Here is a 24,737-nt window from a genome sequence, read left to right as displayed (position 1 = left end):
AAAAAATACTGTTTTCTCCCATGGCTTTTTAGATAGCAAGTAATGAGAAAAACATTGTCATATCAGTGCTGGTGTTTTAGTTTATCAGCACTGAAGTGCAATGAAATTTGTTGTTCCTACCTAGTGTTTGGAAGTGAATAGGAACTGAAAGTGAACATCCCTCTCCAAAACGTTCATCTTCACGATGCAATGTTAAAAAGCACTCCCTTGGTAGCTTCTGTTGGTCAAGAACTAGTCTTCATCTAGCTTTTAAAAGTAGTTTATTCCTGGATTGGTCTAAGCCAGAAACAACAGGTATTGTTGGATGATTTGAAGTCTTTTATGTAAGCCCAGAGAGACAGAGAAGCAGTTATGCTTCATTTGAGGTTTTATCTGACATGTGTCAGCCCAGCCTTGGGTACGTGTGGGCAGTGATTTTTATCTTTTACAAAAGGTTGCACCTGCGTAGGGAAACAGTGCAGCTTATGCCTACCGTTTCAAATACCATCCACACAGTTTTTCACCTTTTAATTAATCTTAAAGAAAGGGGCAAACAAAAATCCTGCCATAGTGAATTCAAAGTTCAGCCTAAGGCTAAATTTTACATTGGTATGAGATGATAAAAATGAGGAGTGTTGTGATGCTGTTCTGCCCTGGTCTTGAGCTTTTGTTGCCTGCTTTCTTGTGTGGCCGTCTTTGGGAACAGCTTTGCTCAACTCCTTATAATGAAGATGCTCTTGTCCAGTTTTTCACTGTACCTCTCTGGATGCTTTGAGCGTTTCTTATCATACTCTGTGTTCTTCCTGTGCTAAGGAAGAAGTCAGCACTTTTTTGTGATTGCAAAGAGACATAACTGGTTTGTTTTTTAAAAAAAAATTCTTAATAGTCATTGTGTAACTGTAATAGGCAATAGGTACAGTTACTGTTGTATGACAGAGCTGTTCTTATTCATTTTATAACTACAGGAAGTAGGTACGTGTTTGAAAACATAAAATGTCAGATTATTCTCAAATCAAGGAAGACAGTAAAAACCTCAAATCTAGAAATGCAATTTAAATTAATTAAAACTTTAAAATCTGCATTATTGATCTGTCTTGACTTGGCTTCAGTTTCTCGTCCTTCTCTTTGCCTGTTCTTCAGTCTCTTAGCTATGCCTTCAGCTGTAGTTCACCTGTAAAATTGTCATCTTGTGTTTGTAACTTACACGTCTCATCATTCCTTGGGTTTTTTTATCCTTTATTTACACATACACAGAAAACACCAGGTTCTTGAAGTTGCTTTACTCTGCTAGTTCTGTTCTCAGTAATAGCTGTTACACTTGACCAGTCTGAGCTGAGTTTGTCAACAATAGAGGTTTCAAAGGCATTAAATTCCTTTGTTTCATGGAAGGGGATAGCTGAACAGAGTGGAGAAGCACAAATTAATGCTCCTCTTGAGACAAAGGCTGCATGGACAAACTACAGTGACTAGGGAATTTCTTCAGGGGAGTGCTGTGGGGCATCGTATCTATGAGTCCTGCTGATCTTCAACCTTCTTACTTGTCTTCCTTTGTGATTTGTATGCTTGAACTGTAAGGTAGACAGTAGACCTAAGTAAAATGGACTTTTTTTTTAATGGTAAGGGCCTGTGTCAGCTCTGCCTGGTTACTTTTCTTTTCCTGGTAAATCAATCCTTAGGCCTAGTTACACAGCTTCTGCAAATAGATTTGTGTAGTTGAAAGAGTGTAACAGCAATTCTTGGGCTTTTCCAGTCACTAGATGGGTTTATTTATGTTCAGCCACTGGGTTGTGAGGCACTCCTGTATAGTTTGCTTTGCCTCTTCTTTAACATTTTGTGTTGCAGAGAAGGCTTATGGTTGCATTTATATAGCATACTGTGTGATTAACTGTGTGGTAAATGACTTATGGGTCTAGAAGAGAAACCATAGGGATTGGTGAAAAAAACATTAAAGATTATGTCTCCCTAAAGCAGCAGCCAAATGTTAGGAGTGTATTTTGGCTGTTGGATCATTCTGCGCTTCCCAAATCTGTTGCATTTTGCAGTTAGCTTGTTGGGCACAGAGTGAATTCCCTGTCCAGCACAACTTGCAGTGTTGTTTCGATGCGGCGTGTGGCTACTGTTCAAAGCTTCCTCTTTCCAGGGCAGAAGAGTCATTAAGAGACAGTATAGACTGGAGTTAATACTTTTTTTTTCTCCAACAGATTGTCTTCAAAAAAAAAAGGGGGACACACACACACACACACCAACTTCTCAGGATTTGCCTTTTTCAAGTTATTTACCAGTATAATAGATAGCCGTTGCTAGTATTCTGTTCTTTCCATAGCAGAGCTGCACAACGGCTCTTGTCTGTACTCTGAGTGTTCCCAGTCATTTTCTCTTTCAGGAAAACTAGGAGGTTACAAGGGAAAAAACGTGGTATTTGTAGATTGTTTTGGTTTGTTGTTTTGTTTTTAAGGCACAATGTTAAATTTTTACACTCTCTCTTTCATTGTTTTCCTTTTCCTATCCTTTTTGGAGTAATTAAAGGTAAAGACACTTGAGAATTTCTTAAGAGCTTTAGCTGATTGAGAGTTGTGAAAGTTCTGTGGTTCATTCAGATAAATATATTGCAAGCTTTCTTACCTGTATCGCTGGCAGACCTTTCACTGGCTTGCTTTCCTCTGCTGAACAAAACCATCTAGCACTTGAATTGCATTTTTCATTTCTTTCCACTTCTTTTGAGAGCATTTTGAGATCTATTGAGGAAGAACACTGTATATGTAAGGTTAGGCAAAGAAGAAGGAGGTGAGGAAAGAAAAGAAATAATACTGATCTTAGTCAGGTATGTTTTTCCTTTGGTAGTTTGCTCAATATAACAAATAACCTTAATATGAAAGCTAAGGAAAAGTTATTGATTTCAGAGAGGCTATAATCTCCAGGTGACCTGTGTAAACTTATTATTGGCACCAAAGGGGGATTTCACTGTGTGTTTCATGGCACTTAATTGAAAGTGGAAGTAATTTTCCTTATGTCATAAATATGAATTGTCTGCTTTAGGGGATTCTCTTTATCAGTAAGCCTCCACAACTGTAACTTGATATTCTGAAATCTCCAAAAGGTTTAGGAGGAGAAAAGAAGAAAATTGTCCATCTGTATCAGGCAACAGTTCTTAAATCTGAGATTTGTATTTGATTGCCCACCTTCTCACACCTGTGTTCTAACTTGTTAATTATCATTTTTCCTTTGAGTAAGCCCACATTGCATACAGTTGGTAAGTTCACCTTTGTGCAGTGACCTGGCTTTGCAGTTGAATACGGTGTTAACTGTTCATGCTGTCTCTCAGAGAATTGATTTCTCAGTCCTCTGTCAGCAGAAATAAAATAGCCAACTGCTGTTAAGGAGCCATCAATGAAATAATTTTCAAGTTCTACTTAAAAATCAATGACACACTATGGTCCAAGATCAGCAACATGTAATGTTGACAGGCTTGGAATAGCTTCCTTTACATGTATATTTTTGTCTGTTTTGCAAGTGTTCTCACTGGCTTCTTAGAAATGACAGTCTGCTTTTACTAAGGGTACTATTCTTTCAGACTTAGTATACCTTTAAATAATATTTTGGCTATAACCTTCTAAAGAGATGTTATAGAACAAAAATACCCCTGTTATTTGCATGTATTAAAACAGCGCAAATATAATTTCAGAAAGCAATCAGAGTAATTTTGATTTGTATTTTAAATTTGACTAGTGCTGGTATCTGCAGAGACATGAAAAAGATACTGAGTTAAACTTTATTATTAGCTTATTGTTCATCTGTTGCTTTGGGTAACAGGAGATTTCAAAGTAAAATTCAAATACGTATGAATTTATAGATCTGTATCTACAAATTTTAAAAGTTATTTTAAAAATGTATATTTTTGAATTTATGGGATTTTCAGTCCTGGAGACAGAAGTCTTCAAGGTAATACAATGTAATATAGTTAAGCAGACATTGTTGCAGGATTCTCTTCCATTACCCTTCCTGTGTGATTCAATTCTAGCCCTTTGAGACTGACCCTCTGCAGTAGATAGCTATTCCTTCAGCCCTTTGCTAGTGTGCCAAATCTTGAATTCCAGTGCAGAATAATTCCTAGTGGTAATGGTATTGTTATTTATGAATCTGACCACAAGAATATTATTTATAGTTGAGTTCATGCAGAGTATCATGTTAATGATATGAAGGCAAAATCTTTAGGTCAGTATCAGTGTCCAAATGTCTGCAGCGTTTGAGCTTCCAATTTTCAGTCAAAAGGTCGCTTTTACAGTTGGTGAAGATCAATGTTCACTGCATTTGAACTACCAGTTTTCAGTTGAAACGGGTGCTTTTACAAGTCCTACGAGATCTCTAAATTCCATTGTTAAAGTCTGTCAATTTTAAAATAAGATTTGTTTTTCAAATCAAGCACACTTTGTAAGAGCAAAAGTAATTGCAATTATGAAAAGAACAGTTAGACTACTTTTTAATGTAATGGTACCAGAACCCACCTAGTGCATATTTAACTTAGAAGAAAGGCATCAAGCTTTGTTTTGTTACTGTGATGGGTGATGAACTAGTAACTGATACAATGACCATAGGCATAGACTATAAGTATCTGTTGGCATGTAGGTACTAGAGGAGTAAAGCAAAATCTTCCTAATGGTGTTTTAAGTAGTTTTAATCCCTTCTTCCTTCCTCACTTCCATTTAATGTCTTGGTCCTGTCCTGATAATACAGTAATGGTCTGAAAGATGTTTTTTGTTCATTTAAAATTACCTCTGTGATGTGGGAGATACTTCACAAATAGCAGACACCTGGTAGATTCAGTTTCTCCTCATTACCAATATATACTAGGTGAAAATCTTTCTTTCCAGCAATATTCTGATGAATGGCATGGTGCCGAGCGGAATTCGATGACCTCGTGCTGCAAGTGCTTGCCAGAGTTCTCACGGATGGGTGAACTCTTATTTCCTCTAACTGATGATGTCAGTTGGGAATTTTCACCTTTCTTTCATTCCAAGTTGAAGATAGATACAGTGATGAATTGTTTTGGTTTTTTGTTTGTTTTTTTTTTGCCAGTTTCTTTCATCTCCTTTTGTGAGGAGAGTTTAAGAGGCCAGTTTGTTCCACTGGAGACGGAGGGGAAGGAGCAGCGTATGCATACACTGTTGACATACTTTTCTGCCAATGGCTGTTACAATTAGTAACTTAAATGTTAAATCACAGGGAATCAAGAAAATATTTATATTCTTAATGCATATAATTATGCCTAAAAATCTTTAGTGGACCATTTACTGTGCTTAATGTGCTATTTAGAGGAAATTAAAGTTCATTCTGGAGAACATTTTGAATGTAACAGGAAAATATTCATGGCAGATGTTTGTGAATTAATCGGTAGTAAAGCCTGACTTAAAAGTACATAATGTGTAAATACACATTTGGATTTCTTTTGGTATTATTAGTAGACAAAGAGAAGTCAATGCTTAAATACTTTCTGTCAAGGTTGATCTTTCCTGTGTAGATTTGAACAGTGTCTTAAAGTAACGACTTCTGTAAATAATGTCTGTCTGGGTATGTCTAGATCCAAGCCCTGGTGTAATTTTTAAACAGTATATACATACACCAAAATAACTCCATATATGAAGCTGTATTCTGAAAAAGACACCTTTTTCAGTTGGGTTAATTCACATCTAGAGCAAATGCATTCACACATGGATTTATTTGGAAATAAGTGTGTGTAGACTAATGCAGTAAGAAAAGTTTGGTTGAACTCTATGGAAGATGTTTAATTTTACTTTTTCAGTGCAATTTTCCTGTTCTGAATTTCTGAACTGCTAGAAATAATCACTTGTAGATAGAATGCTTTCTGTATTCTTGCCTGCTTTCTTTGAGAAGCTACAAGTGACTATGTAATTTTATGTATAATGCCTTAGAACCCACAAGGATGACCCACACAGGAGAATTTGGGGATTATTGACATGAATTACATTGCCTGGAATGCTTGTAGGATGTTTTGTGTGAAAGTACTTGCTGTGGTTCATAAACATTATTGGCATCTAGCTCTGAGTAAATGTTATATCATGTACAGCTTGTACTGGCTCTGTTAGAGGGTATTGAATAGAGGAAAGGATAATGCACTTGTCCTAAATCCATTACTTCTCCCATTGTATTTTTATTAAAGTCAGTGAGCAAGGGAATTGTAAGAGATTAGACATTGTTTTGTACCACAGAGGAGCTCATTGTCACTCCAGTTGATGCAGTACCTGACTTGTTCTCTTTCTTGCACCCAGCTGCTACAGCTTATTTAAGCACTTCACACAATTGAAAAACATGATCTAGCCTTTTTTTAAAACTGCAAAATTTGTCTTAATTGTCCTTTAAAAATACCACTGTTTCTAAACATTATTTTTACAATATATTCTTATTTTGTAACTTCAGCCTTACTCTTTTAAATCGCCAGAAAACCTCAAGGAAAAGTAGAGTGCGGAGGCTATGCTAAATAGAACTGAAAAAGATTTTCAAGGAAAGTCATGAATGGAATGACTGCGGGCACAGTGCACACTGTACACCTTGCATTAACAAGGAAACTGGTGTGCGCACAATAAAATGTTTTTGAAGCAGCACAGTTTAACTAGATATGAGTATTCTTTACCTCAAATAGCATAGTTCTCTATCTGTATCTGAAAAACCATCATAGCTATTTTGAAGTCCAGATGTAATACTAATTATTACCTAGTTTGATCTCTTGCCTATTCTGGTTTAATTCACACAATTGTGGTTAAAATAAAATTTATCTCTATGGGGAAAAAATTAACCTTTATTTAAATATTTTCTAGCTAGAGATAAATTACTGTAACTTGCATAGGCCAGTGATTAATTATCTTTACTGTTTAAAAATAAGATACAGCTTTAGTCTGTCTTTTTCAAGCTTCAAATTTCAGCCATTTGATTTCTATATGCTAGTGTGAAAAACCCTGTACTATGTGAGTTTTTTGTTAATTATATATATGAAATGCAACAAAAGCATAAGATTTAAGCACAGAGTCTTCATGTATAAGCACTTTTTCAAAACCTCTTTCTTCAGTTTTTCAGTATTTCAACAGAGATAAGTGTAGAATTAGTCATATTAGACATTAGCCTATTTATATACTCAAAGATTGTATTAGTCTTTCAGTTACAGTACAACTCATTTGCCTGCGTCCCTCAAGTCTTCTCAGTCACTCTCACAAGGGGGAAGTCTTCTACCTGGTAAATACTGTATCCACCCTCCCTTGTCCCCCCCACCCAGCAAGTGTATGAACTTGAATTTATTGTATTGAAAAACATTGTTTGCTTTCTGTCTAGCAGTTCTGGTCACTACACACATGATTCATGTTGTTAGTAATTTACTATTCTCAGAATCTGTGTCACTAACGTGGTCTTTTTTAGGCTGTTGATGAAAGATGATAACTAGCAAAATGCAAATAATTTGTTTGGAGTGCCACCAGAAACATACTCATTGGATTTTCTGTTTACAGCTACATTCTGAGACCTACTAGTTAGGTGATGTTGAATCCATTTAGTATATGCAGTGTTTTTTGAGTTAAATACCTTATACCACTGAGCCAGATTCCTTAGGAAGTCTGAATATATTAATTACACACTACTACCTTCCTTACTGATATGCTATGCTGTTGGAATCCTGTATAAAAAGAGCTATAGGTAACATTTTAGGTACTCCTTATAGCTTTTCTAAGGAGCAGAGCAGTGAAAATGATAGAATTTTGGACAATTGAAACATTTTAATTGAAAAGGTATTTAACTGCTTTTGAAGTGTTTACAGGGAGCTGGGCAGTTATTACATCTTGGAAGTTTTGAAGGGAATGAGTAAGGTGCTGAGAAACACTCCATGCTTCCCAGAAACATCTCCTTTGGTGGGGGTAAAAAGCCTACTGTACTCACAGTTACTCTCTGTAGTAGTGGAGTCTTTTGCACTGCCTGCAGAATCACAGAGAATTCACTGGCACTTTGAAGTGTGAAGTGATAATCCTTACAACTGCTTACTTCTTTATTAAATTTGCGGAAGTTAATTACATGCCCTGCTAATTTACAACAAAAACCTCACAATTCTTTGATGCCAAGTAGGCAAGTGAGTTTTCCAAGCTTCACTTTAGTCCCTCATGCTGTAAGAAGAATTTGGCATTGGCACACATTACTACTGTCATCCATCCAGAGAGTTTATTAATGTATGCACATTTTCCTACACAGTAGTGTCTCATGAGCATGTCTTGATAAATCTCCTAAATGCAATTTAAATGTATTTTATACTGTTGGGACTTTTGTTAAAGTCCTGCTTAACATTTGTGGGTTAACTACTCGCTGCCTTTGGAAAATAAATTAAAATCACTGTATTGCATATGGCTAAATAGACTGAGTAGTCGCATGTGCTAAATATATTGCCAAGGATATAGTCAGAAATTAACTGATGTTTAAAACAGTGGTATTTGATATTCATGAAGTTTGCTGTATTTCATAGGCCTTGACAACTGTAAGTATATTGGATTTTGGAGGGGGTTTTGGCGGCTTTTTAAATGGTGCTTGCTATAATGTTGCTAGCTGAAATACGGAACAAGAATACCCCTTTCATCAAACAAGGAGAAGTGGATCATTCTGCTGGTGACAGCTTGACCTCGAAGTGTGCAACTGGGGAGGCCAGATCTAATGAAACGAAGTGGATCATTGCTCTGTATTCTGTTATTAAGCATCTCAGAGTTAACTAGAGTAATGATTAAATGTGTTTAAATGACTGTTACAATGATAGTGAAGATAAAAAGGTCAGTTCATACTCTTTCACCAGGCCTAAACAGAAGCAATTAATCAAACTAAAAATGGCGCTACAAGAGAGAGAACCTGAAAATGTGCTTTTTGCTTTTTTGTGTGTTTGTTTAGAGTATTGGGGCAGCCGAGTGAAAAAGAAATATGTGGAAATAGTTGCCTTACTTCATACTGTCATTAGTATTTAACGATTTCTTGTTAAGGGATCACATTAAATCTCATTTAAATGGGACACCACCATTGATGCGGGGGAATCTGAGTTGTCTGTCCCTTTCATTTTGTTTCTGGATTGTCTGCCTTACATTTTGTGTGGTGCAACTGCCCAGATAGTCCATCAGAAAAAAATTGACTTTGAATAATTATTTCCACATTTTTTTTGTGTCTTACTGCCTCACCAGCTTCAGACATAAATGCTGTATTTGCTTATTAGTTTCTGTCCTCTTATCTAAAGAAAGTTTTCCAATACTTTGTCACCTTCTCTGTAAAATCAAAATAAAATTGCAAGTATACAGCTGTCGGTTCTCCCCAGCATATTCAGTTGTTGGTCAGCCTTCCCTGCAGAAGTTAGCCATGTAATTACTCCTTTAGAACAACAGTTGCAAACAGCATCAAGTCAGGTACCTAAATGAGGACTCTGAAAAAACAGAACAGGTTTGGATGTGTCGCTGTAGGTAGCAGGTGAATGTGGAAGAGAAGTTCTGATTGGCAATGATGTGCTTAGATAGGCTTTAGAAAGGGCAAGCTTTATTTGCTTTATTGGCTTTGATAACTTGTGCTATAATGTTTTTTTCTGTCAATTTTTTACCGACTCCAATTAATACGCAATAATGTGTTGCTGCTGGGGGGGAACTGTAGTGCCGAAAGCCACGTGGTAGGTGCCTACAGAATTAGTTTAAAACCTGAAATAGTGTGTAATTGGAATTCCTTCACTGCTGAACAGGAATCTTGGAGATTGTGTTGATTTTTATATATCTCTTTAAACAAAAGCTGAGGATAAAGATCTTAAATGAAAAGTACCTATTGGTAGAATTGCTTCCTTTATCTTGTTTATACTGGTTAATTAAAAAATAAAAAGCATATAGGGTTAAAGATAAGATGGTACCACTGTTTTCTTCTTTACGTGTAATCTTGTTGCATGTCTCTACATAAGCTGTTCTGGCCACTCATCATAGTAACCAGCTGGGCCATTTCACCTGCTGGAGCCATTAAAGAGGACTCTCTCCCCCTAGATTAATCCCCTCCGACATTAGTTTTTTGCTCTGACAACTGGAGCAGGCATTCAGAATTTGCAGGTGGCCAGTGTGACGCACATAATTGCCTACAATTTTAGGCAATGAATAAAAATGGTCTACATTACTTGTCAAAGGTTGTATATGCAGTGCCAAGTGAGATCTATGGGAAGCCTTTTAGGGTTTAAAGAACAGTTAATAGCAAAGCTGCACAGTGCTTTTTTAATCATAATGCATTTGTAATATAGCACTTTGATCTTCTCCTTGCAGGAAATGGTGTTATATTAGCCACTTTTAAACATTTATGAGTGAAATTCAGTTATAGGAGAGTAAAAGTGATTATTCTTAGGCAGAACATGTTAGATTTCATTAAAAGTTTTAGCTTGCCCCTTCCTTGTTAAAATCTGTGGGGAGTCCTGTTCCTGGAGGGTTTCAAATCAGGATCTGAAGATTTAGAAGAGCTTTTTCTTTGTTTTTCACTAAAGCAACTACAAGACTAGAAAAGGCTGTAGTAAATACTGATGTTATTTGTGGTTGTTTATAAATGTACTTCAGCCACTTAGTGCAAAACGCAAAAAATGTTGTGTGCTCAACGTTTGAGGGAATGTTTCCTTGTATTTTAAAGATCTTAATTCTCAGTTGTGTCAATTATAACCCAAAAAAATGCATTATTTAAAGCATGATCATAAATTATCTACAACAAAAAAAATAGGCGACTCTAAAATGTACTACTCCTAGAAGAGCCAAGTTTGACCTTTCAGACCCAAGAGCCTTTTATTAACACCTGCCTGTAAGGAGAACCGTGCCACACGCAGCTTTCGGATTCACGACCACAAAACTGATGAGGAAAGGCTTGAAGGGTTCAGTTTGTGTCACTTGCTGTTTGCCGTTTCCATTTCACAGATGATTAATCTTTCTGTGAAGAAAGGCCAGAGAAACAAAGCACATTGGGCTCTTCCTGCAGTTACTCCTTCTGAATGCACACTAGCTTGCTAACTAAAAGGCCTTTAGATTTCCTGCCGAGAGAGATGTTCTGAAAGTGAATGCAGCTGGTTGGAGGTCACCAGTGCAAGGCTCTTGCCATTGTGTAATGGAGGCTTTGGCAGGTTTCATTTTGGGGGGGAGGGAGAAGGTGTTGGCGAAAAATTAATGTGGAATAAAAAGGGCTTTGGCCATTTGAATTAATTTCTTGAAGGGTGGATCATCAATAATAGGCTCAATTTCTTTTGCTCACAATTTTAAAAAAAAAAAAATTTGCTGTGGTTTTTCCCACCCATTCCCTTTTCTTAATGGTATGTTTATGTTGTACGTGGTCTCTCCCGCTGGATGCTGAAATGTCGCGTCTTACTGAGTTTGAAAAGCAATCTAAAGTGTACTGATTTTTACATATATTTTATAAGCTCTGCTAATTTTTTGTGGTGGCGAGAGATGATACTTGAGTATTGTGTATTTAACTTCCTAATGATGGGATTTGTTTCGCTTTAACAGTTGATACTGCTCTTTAGTGACTTTTGAAGCAGCAATTTCTATTTTTCTGGGAGAGTAAAAATTTGTTTTTAAAAGGTATTAGCTAATTTTTAATTTGTGTGTATGTTTTGAATCTTTATATATACACGCATTGTTTATGGAAGAGAATGGTCTGATATCCAGCTGAATTTTTGACTTTGTTTTTTCTTGATCTTGCGTAGGATGTAATGTGCAAAATCAAGACATGGGTAATAGATGAAAAGAAAGCTGTCCGCTTCTATCATGATTGGAATGACAAAGAGGTAGGCTATAAATATTATCCCATGAATTGACTTCTAATTTTTGCTACCTGTTACTGTCTTTTTTTTAAAGGTTTTTTTTTAGATTTCATATTCATAATATGTTGAATGTTAAATTTATTAACGAGTTCTGTGTTTATCAGCGATCTATATATTATACTTTAATTCTGTTGCTTTGAGGGAAATAGTCATGAAATTAACTCAAGTTGGTATACCTTGTTTTTAAAATTGTCCTCCTATATTTTCACTTGTAGATTGATGTTTTGAACAAACATTTGTTTTTTACTTCAAAACCGATGATCTACTTGGTTAACCTCTCTGAAAAAGACTACATTAGAAAGAAAAACAAGTGGTGAGTGTGTTCAGGTTAAATACCTAAATCTATGTTTCTGTTTCACATTTTTCAATGGTGAATAATTCCTTGCGCATTAAGATCACCAAGGATATTAATTAAAATAGGAATGAAAACTAATGTTGCACTTTTGTTACTTGTTATGCTCCCGTTGACATGCTGCTTGAGTACAATGCATATGGTGAAACCCTGAATAAAAGTGCAGAGAAGAAAAGAATATGCTTTCCTTCCTTATGTTTCTACATGAATCCATTAACTGTGAAGAAAATAGATTTGATTTAGAAGTACTGATTTAAATAAACATATGGTTTTATCATGTTATATAATGCTGATTTTCTGAAAAATATCTTTTTCATTCCAAAGGAATGAATTGAATGCCAGAGGACTAAAGCTATATGAGTTGCACAGAAATCTTTCAAACTGTTGCGAAATTACACATTTTAACAGTACTCTTCTGTTTGCAGTTGAATGCCTGGCTTCCTTGCCACTGCTTGCACTTTGCTCACGGTTTACAGGCCTGTTTTGATGGGCTTTAAAGCCATGAACAGCGGAGATTTTAGTCAAGTATTTCTGACATCAATATTATGACTTAAGTACCTGATGGTTACGAAATCAACCTATCAGGCGTTCAATGAACTGGATGCAGATCCAGTCCTAACATGGTAGACATATGGTGGGAATCTGCTGTTGAGAAGTACAGTGTTTAGCATTTCACTGGAAGCTCTAGATGGGATAAATACTTAGTTTTTGGAGGAGGGAACGGATTAAGTAGTATACAATGAAGAAAAATCTATAGCAGTATATTTAGTTTAAAAAAACCCAACCAGACAAAAACCTTTTCTTTGTTTTCAGATCTTTAAACACTGTACTTGTGAGATACTTTGAAGATGTATAAGCTTATGTTTGTGAACAGATATATGCATGTAACTCATCCAAACAAATCAAAAGTATCTAAAGCGGAATATCTGAATTCTCCTAAAGTACACCCTCTGTTTCTCCCTGTACTTCATTAAGTACTTAGATGCACATGGTTTCAATTTTCCATTAAAAATTCTCATTTCCATATGATATCAAAGAGTGAGAAGGCTTTAAACTGAAAAATAAACATTCATAGACTGGAAGCCAAAACAATAATTAATGTCAGATGGTTAACTCCAATAAATCATTAGAATAAATTCTGTGAAATTACTGCAACTAAAACTGTCCTTTTGATACTCCAAGATATTTTGTGTTAGTATTAAAGAACAAAATTTAACCTATTTAATAGCAAACCCTCTCAGCCCAAAGCACAGACTTTGGAATAAACTTGAAAACCGATGTAATAATGTAAGCTTTTCGTATTTGGCCAATTTTTATAATTTTAAATTAATTTGTTCCTCCTTTTGAATGCTTTTGGATATTTTTAAACATTAAAAGTGGTTCTACCCAAGGAAGTCTTTAAAATCAGGATAGTAGTATTTGCTCTGTTATTGTCAGGTGATATTTTTTCGAAGTATAAATGTTGAGGTTTCCTAAGGTTTGCTCTAACAGTACAGATGTGGAAGTTTATGTGAAAATCGATGAGTCAGTTTCCCTGTCCAAAAAAAGGATCCTCGCACCTGTATTTGGATGATTACAGGTAGAACTCACTGGCTCTAATTGTACAGTAAATACCATTTCCCAGACCCTAATGGTAGACAGACTACTTAGGAGACGCCAGTCTGTGATTTAGCTGTCGCCAGTCACCCCATGTTTTTTGTGAGACTAGTTGTGATGATGACATAGTTAAACCCAATTGAAAGCAAATCTATTTATAAATTGCAATTTTTAATTTGTAAAAAATCAGATGTTCAGGTTGAGGAGTCATATAATGAAATGGTTTAACTGTTTCTACTACAATTAATGATTTAGTTTTTAAAAAGTATACCCAGATCTCATGGATGTGAGCGTGATTGTAGCTGAAAGATCAAAGCCTGGGTAGCTGAGTGATGTTCCAGAAGAGAATTTACCACATAGCCATTTTCAGTACAGTTTCTGCCTCCTGCTGTTCCTATTTTCCCTCAAGCTAGCCATTGACTACCCCCTGTGCATCCCTGCTCGTAAAAAATGATTGAGGAAGTATTTGTCATGTATTTATGAGTGGGAAACATTGTGTGATAGGGAAAGGCATCTACTAGACCCAGAAAGATTGCCATTTTCTTTCATTCAGCCACTCTGCCACAGCTTTAAATCCTCTGTTTATGCAACATAGCTTTTATATTTAAGAGCAGAATAAATGTTTTCTATGAAGGATGCTAACAGTAGGTTTTTGTCATTTGTGTGTTGCAAGCAGATGTAAATGATTAGAATATATTTTACTGTTAGATGCCACTTAATTTGTGATTTTTGTTATTATTTTGAGGAGTAGAGGTTCATATTTGAAATGTAAGCCACATTTAGACTAGTTGTTCAACTTGAAAAAGTTTCTTTCTGAGCTTAATTCATATTGTTACTATAACAAAAGTAAGGTTAATGCAGGAAATGCTCAGCAGTAAAATGTTTTCATAAGACTTTTACAACTATAAAAGTGTTTAAAACAGCAAAGGAGAGGAGAGGCATTCAGATTGTAGGTAGAGAGGAAAACTAAAATTGTCTTTGTTTTACTGGGTCACTCTTTCAGAATTCATGAACATTTTAATTGTTATTTAAAACACACTTACATTTAAGTGCTAACATGTTATTTTTCAATCCAAGGAAAGAAGAAAACACTGTGAAAGATAGGACTATTGTGTGTTTGAGTAGGTGTATTGACCTTTTGAAAGATGTAAAAACTGGAATGGCTCCAAGCAGTTACTTGCTGGTTTTAACAATGTTGAATTAGACATTCAGTTGATTTATGATTAAGACCTAGCCCCTGAAGAGAAGCTGACATGGCAGCTGTGTTAGTTGCACTTGTGTTATGATCAGATGACAGTAATCATGATGTTGTATGGGGGAATCCACTGAAACCATTCTTATACATATTGCTGTGCTCGAAATGAATACTTAAGCCCTTCTTTTAATAATTCCTATTGTTTTTTGCATGGATCTAGTACCGTAACATGGTATACATGTATTCAAGTTTTACCATGAAAGTATTCTAAATAAGCCTGTTAATTTTCATTTAAAACTGCTTTCTGAGTCACAGGATGTCACATAAATCCAGGACATGAGATTTATCAGCCCTTCACCTAATTAAAGGTTTACATTTTAGTCTTGCTAAAGAGGGTGCTTTTAGCGGGTCATAATATGAAATCCAATTATGAACTATATCGAGCTAATTAATGAGCAGATGTAGTGGACCATGCTTAGCATACTGTTTGGTTTAGTATTTTGGACTTACTCTTTGCAGTGAGCACCAGGAATTCTGTACGTGTCAAAGCTGCATAGACTGATCTTTCGACTCAGCCTCGCAGGTCTAAACAAGTGAATTTTGTCATCCTGTGCATAGACTGTAATTTGAAGAGCTGATAATGCTGCTAAAGATTTTCCAATAGAGCATCAGAACTAAGTCATCTGAGGCTTAATATGGATTTTTGAACGTCGTTTTCTCTAATATAATTCAGACTGGTTGAGTAGTATCCAAACGTGTGTTAACATGATTTTTGAGGGGTTGTTTCTCAAAATGTTCTGGTGGACATTCTGTTAACAAAAATAAGGTGGGTGTTGATGGGATAGGGTACCTCTCTTGAAGTATCTTACTCCTGTGTATTTATAAAGGTGGCATATGTCATAATAAATAACCTTTTCCCCATTAATTTGTTTATGGCATGATTAGGCATTTTCAGGCATAATTAGGTCAGATGAAAGGTAGGTCTTTTCTGGTATCGTGTTTCTGACAGGCCACTAACAGATGTATAGGGAAGATTATAGGAACAGATTAAGCAAACAAGAGTGTATGCGTCCAGCTTCTTGCAATCTGGTATTGTAGAACTGACTGAGCCAGATATAATATGCTTGTGGTTAATAATTTTTGACTCCATTTTTATTCTATGAATTTAGCCATTGACCTTTTGAACCCAAGTATACATTTGGCATCCCAATATCCTGGAGCAGGGACTTCCACAGTTTAACTATGTGCTATATGGAGAAGTACTTCCTTATGCTTGTTTTGGATCTGCCACATCATAATTTCATTTGATGCTCCTTAGATCTTGTAGTATGAGAGTGAATAATCCTTTTCTATTCATCTTTTCCATATTGCTTCAGATGTTCCAAATATTAAAAAAAAAGGGGGGGGAAGAATCTGACAAGAAGAAAGAAATGCCAAGGGTAAAGTATGAGGAAGACTTAATAGGCTTGAGTATGAATTAACCTGCTTCACTCAGTCTTTCACTTTTAAACTAGTTAGGAAAGAAAGTTATTATCAGGTGGTAAATGGAGACTTGGTGTTCTTGGTTGTATTTCTGTGGGTACGTGCCCAGTGGTAGAATAGATCTAATAGCTGTGTGTTCACTGTCTTAGCAAAAGAGCAAGGCAATGTCATGTGCTGGTAGAGCAAAAGGATGGTGACAGGAGAAGAAATGCTATTCAACAACAACAAACTATGCTCCCAAACCTCCCCTTCTACCCTTAAATAATGCCTGATTTTTAGAGAAGTCCTAGAGAGACTTTTTTTGTACAGACTTCTTCTTAGATTTGTTAGCAATAAATATTTGATCTATGTAAAAAACAAAACAAAAAAAATTAGAGTGAAAGTTCTTCCGTAGCATTTTACCTGCATTTTGGTTTAAGACCGTTCGAAAAGACATTTTACGAACGAAAAGCAACAAAAATTAATAAAAATGGCAATATTAACGTGATATACCTTGAAGCAAAACATGATTTAACAAGCAATATAAGGATATATGTATTTAAGAATCTTAGTAAATTAATTCACAGGAAATAAAGCGAAGGGGAAAGAACAGCTGCAGGCCAGCTCCATCTCTTACAACTAGAAATATGGTGACTACATAAAAGTGTGAAACAGCTCCATCTTAGTCCCACTGAAACACAATCTCCTTCCTCTGTCCAGATTTCAGCCCTTTCCAAATGCTGTCTGAAATAGAAAAAATTGCATAGTTCATCTAAAACAAAAAACAACAAAAAAAATCCCTTTTGGATCAAATACCTAAAAGTTGTTCACCTTCTAAAAGGAGGGTTGCTGCTGTTAATGAACCTCTGCAGTGCAGAGACAATCAGAATTATATCACTTTCATATGTGGGATATAGTCTTAAACCAGCTACAACCTTTAGAGCAAACAGTTATTTGCAAATACGAGTGTACTAGTGGTGTAGCAAGATACCTGAGTGAGGGCAGAATGCAGTTTTCTCTGTCTTCAGCTTCTGAATTATATTTGTTTTCTGAATTACGTTAAGTTTATATTTAAATATACTGTAGGTCATAGTCATGGATGTTTAGGCAGATCAGTTTTATTCTTATAAATATTTTTCAGAATGTATTTGATGTAGAATTCTTTAAATCATAAGTTGTAATGCCATCATGGTATTGAGATGTTTTCTTGACATAGCTGCTTAATGATTTTAAGGCTGTCTTCTATGCTGACAGATTTGGAAAATTTATAATTTTAAAAATGTTGCGCTTCTTGTCCCTGCCTTACAACTGAAATGTTTTTTAAAAATATTAAAAGATTATTTATATTATCTGTGCATAAATGGAGTTGCGCACACAAGTTGTGAAGTCAGATACTCGAAGTTAATAAGATCTAGAATTTAGGCTTCCTGTTGCACCTTTACTGCCAATTGAGACAGAGTACCTTACAGTTCAGGTTGTTCCAGCTAGAGGATAGCATATGTTTTCCACAGAGCACCTACTTACTTTAGTAGGGGATAGTGCATACTGTTTACTTAATAAACAGTTAAGCTTTATTATGTTTTATACAAATTAATGATTACAAATTCCTTTTTCATCCATCACCCTAATTGCAGTCTCTCTTCTTTCCAGCACCTTTGCCTGACATTGCCAGTTGACTTCTTGTAGTCTTCTGTCTTACCAATGCCAGTGACTTTTCAGTTGTTCTGCCTATCCCAAATTTTTTTCCACCCCCTTTTCCTAGCTGATGTGTTCTTTGTGGGTCTTTGCCAGATTGTCGCTCCCTCTTCTCTGGTTTCATCCCGTTCTTGCTGGCTTAGTTCCAGTCCACTCCTTTGGTCTGGATGATTCCTTTCACCAGACTTCCTGCTTTGCTTTGCTTTCCTTTCCTTTGCCTCCCTCTCTGGAGTCCTCCCTCCGTTTGAATGTGAATGCATATGTGGACATGTCTCTAAGCATGGGGAAAATGGGTCCCTGCTCTCAGGTCCGTTGTGTAACCTTGCCCCAGACACAAAAACACCTTCCAGGAAAAGTCTAGCTCCACTCCAGTGCTCTGCTTGCATGTGGGTGCTGTGGATTATAGAAAGAGATTAAATTGCTGAGACTCTTCAGTGTTAAATTTGAGCAGTTTTGCTGCTAAGGACATGAATTTCTGATTTGGATGTAGTTTTGCACAAATATGATGGTTTATTTCTGATACCGAGTTTGCTGTGTGCCAAACGTAAAGTCTTGGCTCCTAAGCATTAGGACAGTAAAATTTTTCAAATAAAATGTTTCTGGGATGTTTTAAAAATGGGCAATGCTATATAGTGAAGCTGGTTTAGAAAATTTCAGTCCACCTGGTTACAACATGGGAGTTATAAATAGCTAAAGCGTAGGTTGTGAAGTCAGGAAATAAAGTCTCAATAATTTACTTAGGATATATTGAGTCTTGCAACTGTTAAAAAGGGTGATGGTGGTGGAGGGGAACCTGGTGTTTGGGAAGGCCTGTCCTGAGCAGGTAGAGGTAGCTTCAAGCTATTCTTACAGCTGATCAAAGGCTGCAGGCTGTAGAGAGCAGAATGACCAGAGTAATGAACAACAGTTTCTGCAACGTGAGTGATGGATGACAGCCCAGCATACCACACCACCAGCCACCAGCCCAACACAGCCATACCCCAGCGAGCCTCTCATATTCTCTGAGAGCATCCGTGTGTGTCAAGCTGATTATACTATCAGAGTAATGCAAAAGAACTATGTATTAACACTTCATATCAGTAAGGCTGTGCTGAGTGAAAGCAGCTATAAGAAACTTTTCAACTTCATTGCTGTGTGTATGATCCCTGTCTTACCAGCTGCATGTCATACCAAACCTCCTTTTGAACAACTCAGCTTTGCTTCCCATCTTCTGTTCCTTTTCTTCTTGTCTCTCCAGATGCTTTTCTCAGTGTTTTTATTTTTCTGGCTGTCATCACCATAATTTCTGAGCTGTTTATACACAGTTCTGTGGGTGCCGTTGTAACGCTGAACAACCACAGCTTTGAGTTCAGATACTCCACCAGTTTTATAGTCAGCTTGTGTAGTCTTACGAATTGCTACCTACTAACAATACTTTTTTAAATCTGCCATGGCAGTTCAGAGAATCAAGTAATTTGTGTGATATTTTATTTAAACACTTGGACTTCCACAGAAAAATGTATGTGGTGACATTGTCAAAGACAGTGATGCAAACTTTGTTGCAAAATCATTGCAATGCGAGGTGTTCCTGACTCTGGATGCATCATGAGGTACAACATCCTTTTCAAACTTCAGTCTGTTTAAAACTGAAGCATGCTTAAACTGCTCAGAAACAAACCGGAGATGCAAAGATATGTCTGAGTATAGATTTCGTACTATGTAGTGGATATGGAGGAGCAGAGGCTAATAAATAACTGCTCTTCTTTCTTCCCAGTATGATGTGTAAAGGGCTGACTTCAATTTTCTGCTACTTACTTTCCACTGTTTGGGAAGTTTGTGCTTTATGCCTCAGTTTTCCTTACTATTTCCCTAAAAGTGTTGGTGCTAGTGAAATCACAGACAAAATTTTTTGGGGAAATGTTCTCTACTTTAAAATCGAGTTACCCAATAAAAATATTGATATTGTCTAGTAATTGGTTTGATAGGGTTTTTTTCCCCTGGAATTGTATCAGTGATTTATCTCCTGAATGATGTCTACAAAGAAACTATATGTTCTGTCAGTCATCTTTTTCAAAGTGCTTGGAGTGATTTAAGTGTATGTTGTATGTAGTTGTGGTCTTTCACTGAATGCTGCTGTCACAGACTTAGTTGGCTAAGCAGCGTGCTGCTTGCTTGCCTGAATGCAGATTTCTAGTTCTTTGACTCAATTCTTTAGAACGCTTCCCTCTTATTTACTGTAGGTTAGAGCATAGCTTTTGACAGTGTATAGTTTTATATAGTTTTACTGTATTAGTATTACTGGCAACTAAATGAGTTTGGGAATTTTCAGTAGCTAGATTTCTTTTTTGATTCTCTAAAGAGAGAGATTTTTAGCTTCAGAGTGTTTCACCTTGCTTTTGATGGCATATGTTTTTAGATTCAGACTAGCTTCTCTTCAGGAGAACAAGCATCTCTCATAGTACTCCAAGCCAGTGAAGTCTTAAACACTGAAGTGGTAAAAGTGAAGCACAAACAAGTTTTTTTTCCATTTGTCTTTGTTACAGAATGGAAGAAAGGGGAAGGGTAAGCAACTTCAGCAGCTTTTATATTGAGAACCAGATTCTGTAATTTACAGTGTGTCCCAGTTCAGAATGGTTAGTCCTGAACATCATCAGTGCAACCCCATCAACAGGTCCTCAGAGATTTTGGAGGAGACTAGGGTACTAACCGCTGTATCAGTGTTGTCATCTGTCTACAGTATTGTTACCTTAGATGCAGATTTGAAATCCTACTTGCAATGATAAATAGTCCAGTAGTGATTTCACTCTTACTCATTTTTGAGTAAAGCAGTTTGACTGTGCATGTAAGCACTGTACATGTTTGTGTCAAAATCCCTTTCACATTTCAATATTACTAATGAAGAAGTAGAACACTTCTTGTTTCTTTATTCTTTTGTGTCGTGCATATTATAACCACAGCCACCTTCACTGTGGTGATGTTTGGATATGATAATATTGATGAAAGAGAAGGAAGTAAGGTGAAGTAGTTTACATGATTAAATTTCCAGGGATAAAGATTATTCTTAGATTGAAAATGAGTGTCTAAATCTACTTGGAGAAGACGAGCTCTGTTCTGCATTTTTCTGTTTATTGTTGACTTATAAAATATTTTTGTATCTCCTTTGTGATGCAAGTTACCAAGGTCCAGTAACATTTCTCTCATAGCAGTTAAAATCCTATCTGCTAATATGCCATAGCTGAATCAAGTTACCTTTTTCTGCATATTTGAACCTCAGGAGGATTTTGAGAGGGAAAGAGGAGTAGGAATTGATCTACATATGCCATGGTTTGGTTTATGAGCTCAAAGAATAATTTGAATTTGTCACATTAATGAGCAGGTCTTATCCTAGAAAGTAGGATTTTATTATTTTTTTTAAATAAAGGGGTTTTTCCCTTTTTTGCTTTACAAATCAGCTAATAGAGAATTGTGCAAGAGATTATTATTCTTGATAGTAGTTGTTTATTCCTAAGTTATTGTACATTGTTATTTATTATTACTTATTAATTTATTGAGCCCTGTGCCTTTCAGAATGAATGTGTATTGTTAGCCTGTCTTTGTCCACCAGACAACATAGAAACAGAAGTTGTGCATAGTCCATAAGCAAATAAATTACTCTTTCAAATCAAGGGGAAAATAGATACTATGGGTATGTGTCCCCAGCTTTTAACATCTGTTGGGTCATTATTATATCTGACATGGCATTTAAAAACCACCAGCTGGAGAGGGACTGTTTACAAGGGCATGTAGTGATAGGACAAGGGTTAATGGTTTTAAACTGAAAGAGGGTAGATTTAGATTAGATACTAGGAAGAAATTCTTCTCTATGACGGTGGTGAGGCACTGGAACAGGTTGCCCAGAGAAGCTGTTGATGCCCCCTCCCTGGCAGTGTTCAAGGCCACGTTGGCCTTGGGCAACCTGGTCTAGTGGAGGGTGTCCCTTGCCCATGGCAGGGGGGTTGGAACTAGGTGATCTTTAAGGTCCCTTCCAACCCAAACCATTCTGTGATTCTATGATTTTTGTGTGGGTACTATTGAGAATTTAGAAGACAGAGAGGAAGGGTGTGGCATGATTGTAGAGAGGTGAGTGGCTGTGGTCTCGCTTGGTGTGATGGGAGCAATGCAAGTAGCTCCTTCTCTGTGTTAGGATCCAATACCTCCTTGCTGCTTGTAACTGGTGCTTTTTGAGAGGAAAGGCAGTCTTTCATTCTCATGGTAGACACAGTAACAGTTGTAAGAACTGGCAATGAGCTTTCATTTCAGAATTTTTTAAGGCAAAAATCTGTCTGATAATATTGTCTCCAATTTTGAAATAATTACTTGTATTGCTTTTGCAAAAACATCTGTATGGATTTGGATTGGGTGTTACAATCAGTATCACTATAATAGTATCTCTTAAACTGTGTCCAAATTAGTAAGTAACTTTTCTTTCATAATCTGTTACTCAGTATTGGTGTTTCTGATTTGCAAGTACGTGTATGTACGTCTAAAATTCTGCCTATTGAATTTGTCTAATCATGTCTTGAAACATTTCTTTGTTACATGCTAGAAAATTCTGTTAATCTCTTTAAGTTCTTATAGTTGAAGTTAATTTTATTTCACCTACCATTCTTTATCTCACTGCAGTTGATATTTGAGATATTTACGGGGTCTGGGAACAATATGCATCTAGAAATTGTTCTTCATGAATGGTCTGCAGCTTCTCCATTCTCTGGGGGAATATTTTATGGATTATTGTTCTGTTTTCTACAAAGAGGGGCTAAATGGGTATGTCAGCTAATCAAAGCCCATTTATTATAAATAGAAAAAAAATGTTTAAGAAGGAAGATTCTTTTATACAATTGGAAATACAGGCTGCTGTGGCTTTGGCACTCTTTTTTCAAGTTTACTTTTACTTAGAAGTAAATTCTTTGTTTCACAATTGACAGACACATTTTTTATTGATTATTTTGAATCTGATGCATTTTATTTGCTTTTGGGATTTTTAAAAATAGTTTTCTTTTTAATATTGTTGTTATTTACAGCTCAATTTTATGTATTAAATATATGGAAACATGTTTTCATTTAGCTGCTTGTTTTTCCCCAGAAAGATGATTACGTTCTAAAGTTTTGGTAGAGTATTTTATTTTTACAACTTCAGTTTCTTCTCATGACTAATGTTCAAATTTTGATAGTCATTAGTTTTACAATGAATAGAAACATGTATCCTTGTTTTGAAACCAGGACTAGATGCTTCTTCATGTTTAAATTGGAGAGGAGAGTTCGTAGGTTATATATGTTTAGTGGAAGAACTGTCAAATGAGACATTTTGTACGCATATCTTATTATCCTTATTACCAAGGCTTGACCTTAATTATTGTTAATTTGGAGAGAAGTTAAATAAAATAATGTTTGGGATTTACTGTGCTCTGCCAATAGTTTCCAAAGCCTGAAGAGATGTTTAGAAGATAAGTATTTGAAAGAGAGTAAGTGCATGTGCTGGTTTTGTACTTCATTGAGTTGAACAATGAAAATACATTAATCAGATTCACTGTATATCAAGTCTCTTGTTCTCATGCACTGGCACAGTGTTACACTTCCGAAGTGAAAATGTATTTAAATCCAGACAAATGGCTTTTATTTAAAAAAAAAAAAAAAAGAAAATCTTACACCTAATACATTGAAAACCTGCACAATGTTGTCGATCTAAAACATGTGACGGTTCTCCCAGCTTATGTTTTATTTCAGAGGCTCATTAAATCATACCTGTTTTTATTTAATAAAATCTTTATGTCCCACAATACTCAGATTAATGAAGTGTGCATGCATGTGCATGCGTGTTCAGTTTCCCATAGGATTTTTTAAATTATTATTATTTAAAAATAACTTTATGGAGGGTAAATGTTTGTCTTTGGCTCCCTCTATCTGTCTGTCTCTACTTGTTTTTGTGAATTAATTCTTCATAATTCGATCTATCAGTTAGATTGGAATCAGTAGATAAGATGTCTGCAAGTATTCCATATAAGCGTTTGGTAAAATAAATAAAAATATGGTAGAGAGACATGGAGAACTAGTAAGGAATTTAGTTATTCAAGCTTAAAAAACAAGGTTAAGGTCTTTGTGCTTATACGGTATATTTCAGAAATATTTTTCCATTCTGGTCAAAGTCTAATTTCTGTATTAGTTTTTCCATAAAGATACAGCTATATGCTCAAAGTATATTAAACAGAAGCATGGTTTTAGCTGCCTGCCTTGCAGTAGTGCGGGGTCGTGTGATAGCCTTTTGTTTCTGATTTCTAGTTATGTTAGTACCCTATTGACATAGAAGGTAACTAGATGGTTCTGTTAGTGATTTCTGACAAACAGTAATGATTTGATATGCTAAAGCTATTTCTGACAGAAGATAACAAAGTTTTGACAAACATGCATGGCACAGCAAGTGTCCAATTCTAAAGAGCAAAATAAATGCAAACCACCATTATGGGGAACACAAACAGCCTGAAAGCAAGTTATCAGTAAGCAAATAATTGTTGAACTGTTATGAATGGAATAGGATGTTGAAATAGGGCATGATTGGCTGATGTTACATATGTCCTTGATTACCTTCCTTGTGCTTTTATCCT

General features: G+C 35.9%; 1 protein-coding gene across 3 annotated transcripts in view; it reads left to right on the top strand.

Moving 5' to 3' along the window:
* The window catches only part of OLA1 (Obg like ATPase 1), a 102,071-nt gene that overhangs the window by 49,653 nt on the left and 27,681 nt on the right, over positions 1-24,737 (top strand). For all 3 annotated transcript variants that reach the window (XM_054829186.1, XM_054829185.1, XM_054829187.1), the window contains 2 exons: positions 11,705-11,785; positions 12,037-12,134. In XM_054829186.1, the coding sequence (XP_054685161.1) occupies positions 11,705-11,785; positions 12,037-12,134 (179 nt within the window). The remainder of the gene's footprint in view (positions 1-11,704; positions 11,786-12,036; positions 12,135-24,737) is intronic.

The sequence above is a fragment of the Grus americana genome, chromosome 6 (genome assembly GCF_028858705.1).
Source record: "Grus americana isolate bGruAme1 chromosome 6, bGruAme1.mat, whole genome shotgun sequence".
NCBI classification, from domain to species: domain Eukaryota; kingdom Metazoa; phylum Chordata; class Aves; order Gruiformes; family Gruidae; genus Grus; species Grus americana.
This window is presented reverse-complemented; position numbering and strand designations above follow the sequence as displayed.